The sequence below is a fragment of the Bemisia tabaci genome, chromosome 10 (assembly GCF_918797505.1).
Source record: "Bemisia tabaci chromosome 10, PGI_BMITA_v3".
Lineage (NCBI taxonomy): Eukaryota > Metazoa > Arthropoda > Insecta > Hemiptera > Aleyrodidae > Bemisia > Bemisia tabaci.
The window spans coordinates 25,997,101-26,000,349 of record NC_092802.1 but is presented as its reverse complement, the minus strand read 5'-3'; the positions used below and the strand labels follow the sequence as shown (position 1 = coordinate 26,000,349).

Sequence of the window (3,249 nt, the reverse complement as noted above, 5' to 3'; positions counted from 1 at the left end):
TTTACTCATGTTCTCCTTATCCTCATGAAATGAAGTGGCGTTAAATCTCTTCTCTTACAGTATGGTTAGAGCAGAAATGAGTTATAAGATGTCCTGTTGGTCATCTTTTTCATAAACTTGTTGAAATTGAAGCATTTTTCGGGCAAAGAGTGTATGGGACTACCAATGCTGCCAAGATTGTGCAATGCAGTTCTTTCATTGCAGTTGTAAGTAATTTATCTGACTGTTCTACTACGAGTTTTTCCCTGAATCTGCTCTGAGTTTTGCTTTAGTATTGTAAGGGATTGTGAATGAATGCCATTTGCTGCAAACGCTATAAAAAATTGCATGATTTTAACAGCATTGCAAGCCTCATAGCCCTTTTAACGAAAAATGCCTCAATTATTTTACCCAAAGTTTATCATACATGTATTAAGAAGAAAAAAAATAGAAGGATAGACTTTTAGGACACCTTTATTAAAAAGTAATAAATCTTCCTTACAATATAATTTACACAAACAATCTTAATACACTAACTAGGGTGAAGTCTGATGACTTTAACAGTTGAACAGAATAATTCAACAGCATTAAGTAATTATTTGAGTATTGAACGACATTTTACTGATCCAAGTTGAGAGTTCAAAAAGAATAACAAGAAAGAAAATTGTACTTAATTTCACTCAATATTCATATTTCTCAGAGAGCACAGCTAGACTAAACTAGATGAAAATTTGAATCCTATATATCCCTGAGAAGATGTCAAATTCAGTAAAATGTGACAATGAATGGTCTACGGTTGAAAACATTTTCTCCTTAATAAGTATGAAAGATGAAAATTTGTAACTTAATATTTTGAAGATTAATGAATGGACACATGTACAGTCAGACAAAATTTGAAATGGGACTAAATTAAAAACTATTCATGGATAGGAACTTAAAATTAGATTATCATAAAGAGTAATAACATAGTCGGTTACATAGTAACATTAAAAATGTAAGAGATATTCACCTTAGAAAGATGACGTAAAAATAAATACTTGAGATAAGAGTAAATGTCATTCACGATAATTTACTTCTTCTGTTGTTGTTGTTGTTGTTTGATTGCTGGGGCGTTGGTTTTGGTGACTGGAATTTGACGCTCATTTCCCTTATCGTTGGTGATTGCCTTTGGTGGAGCCTGGATGGAAAGAACTCCGTCGGAAGAGAGAGATGAAGTCAAGGCCTCAGCGTTTACGTCTTTTGGCAGAAGGTAACGGCGGGTGAATTCTCGTGAAATGAAGCCATGTTCATCACTACGCTCTTCATGTTTAGCGTTGACGATGACATAGTTGTCAGCTATTTTCACGTTGACCTCCTCTGGCTTGAATTGCTGTACGTCTAAATTCACCTGAAATAAACAAAGTGAGAAAAATAGTTACAATCAAGAAATGTCAGTAATGAAAATATCATTTTCCTACTCAAAGAAATTTGGATTTCAATTTTACTTCTTCCTTAGATTTGTTTTGAAAATGACTTGTTACCCACTTAAGGGATGACATTTGCTGAGTGTCTGTGGTATCTATCCTTGTGTTTTGCTCTTAACCTGCATTTGAAATTTACCCATTGAAAATGTCAAATTAACATGTACAAAAAAGTATTAGGTAATATATATTCAAGAGAAATAAGTCTAGAATATCTTCGTTGACAAACAACACTGGGTGTAACTGGGCATCAGCACTCAGCCAAATTTTAACAATAAGGACCCTAATTCCCCCAAACATTTCTGACTCGGCAAGATCCGTAAAGAGACATTGCATCAAACTTAGGTACTTTACCTTAAATCCATCTTTGTCATGCTGTACTGAAGAAATGCCACTTTCATCGTGGGGAAACAGTCTCCATGGTCTCAGGTAGTAAGGGCGCAGAGATCCAACAGCAGACGGGAAATCATCATTGAACAATCCTAGACCAAAGTTCTGATCGTAGATGGTTGGTCGGTTGAGCTCTTCCAACAAGTACGGTAGCAAAGCCATTTCTGAAACAATGGAAAAAGGAATCAGATTTAGACATCATGAGTCATTAAAGAGATTAAAACACATATAGAAAAATATTGATCACTTGATAACGTAGCAAGGGAAAAATGTTCAGAACAGAAATTGAGATGAGAGTCAAAATAAACTAGTAGCAACTACTACCTATTAGGGAAACTTATGAAAAGAACTCGTTATTTTGAATAAAGGCGACTTAAATAAAAAATTTTAAAACTGTCATTTTAGGAAACCCTCTTTCAAGACTATTTTCAATAAAATTTATGAAATTAACTGAGGTAAGATTTAATTCAGCCCATATATGTTACTTAAGTACTCAAAGATCAACTGTAATTTTCTTACCTACATTAAAAAAATCGGGAAAAAAACCTTTCACACTAAAATAGTTGTTTCATGATTAGAAATTTAAGATTATTTATTCAAAGGGGAGCGTTTCATGAAGACTTCAGTTTAGCTTAAAGTAAGCCAGAGAGGAAATCCTAAAACAAAAATTTAAACGGTATTTGATAAATTTGGAAACGCAGCTTTGTATGGTCATCACTTCATAGAGCGTTCAATTGAATATCAGAAGGACTGCAAGGTACTAGGTGAATAACATTAAAAATATTAAATATTGTAAGTAAATGTTGCTGTAGATCTGATGAACAAAGTATACCTACTGAACATTTTCTCTCCCAGACACTTTATTTTCTTTCCTAAGATCTCGCGAAAAGAATAGTCCTCCTTTTCAGTTGATATTAATATACATAAGTAAAGAAATCTGATTACGTATGGGGGAGGGGGGATTATATTTACCTACTAGGATGCCAATTGCAAAACTTACCTATTGAATATTGAGTGTGTGAAGCTCAGAAATAAAATCACTGAATAAATTGACGATCCTGGTGCGTACAGAAAAGATGAGAGCTGAAATACGATATTATGTGGATCACACCAAGACGTGAGGAGACCAAATACTTTTAATCACTGAGAAGCACTAAGAGTTGCCGATGACCGACACTGTTACGAGCGGAAAACTTAGTAAACTTAGTAAACTCAGCAGTGAAAGGAGCACACTTAAAGCGCGAGCGATAACTTCAGTCGCTTAACGATAACCACACGCAGTCGACGCAGACGAATAAGAAACTGACTACCTACCTCGCCGATTCCTCCCTCTTTATATACTAGCGCTATATTCCAATACTTTCTGCTAAGCCTCCCGTAGGAACGTCGTAGAAAGTTCCAGAAATTTCTCGGGAGCGTC

The 3,249-nt window shown here is 34.9% G+C and overlaps 1 protein-coding gene across 1 annotated transcript; it reads right to left on the bottom strand.

Annotated features, from left to right (window-relative positions):
- Nucleotides 1-435: 435 nt before the first annotated feature.
- On the bottom strand, nucleotides 436-3,155 carry LOC109044373 (protein lethal(2)essential for life). The gene is made up of 3 exons (XM_019062080.2): nucleotides 2,830-3,155; nucleotides 1,794-1,993; nucleotides 436-1,366 (listed from the first exon to the last, which is right to left on the bottom strand). The coding sequence occupies exons 2-3, from the start codon at nucleotides 1,989-1,991 to the stop codon at nucleotides 1,049-1,051; spliced, it is 516 nt and encodes a 171-aa protein (XP_018917625.1). The 5' UTR covers nucleotides 1,992-1,993; nucleotides 2,830-3,155; the 3' UTR covers nucleotides 436-1,048.
- Nucleotides 3,156-3,249: the final 94 nt, after the last annotated feature.

Coding starts and splice junctions, on each gene's coding strand:
- LOC109044373 (XM_019062080.2), bottom strand. CDS start 1,991: ATGGCTTTGCTACCGTACTTGTTGGAAGAGCTCAACCGACCAACCATC. Junction 1,367..1,793: donor ATGACAAAGATGGATTTAAG/GTAAAGTACCTA, acceptor TGTTTATTTCAG/GTGAATTTAGACGTACAGCA.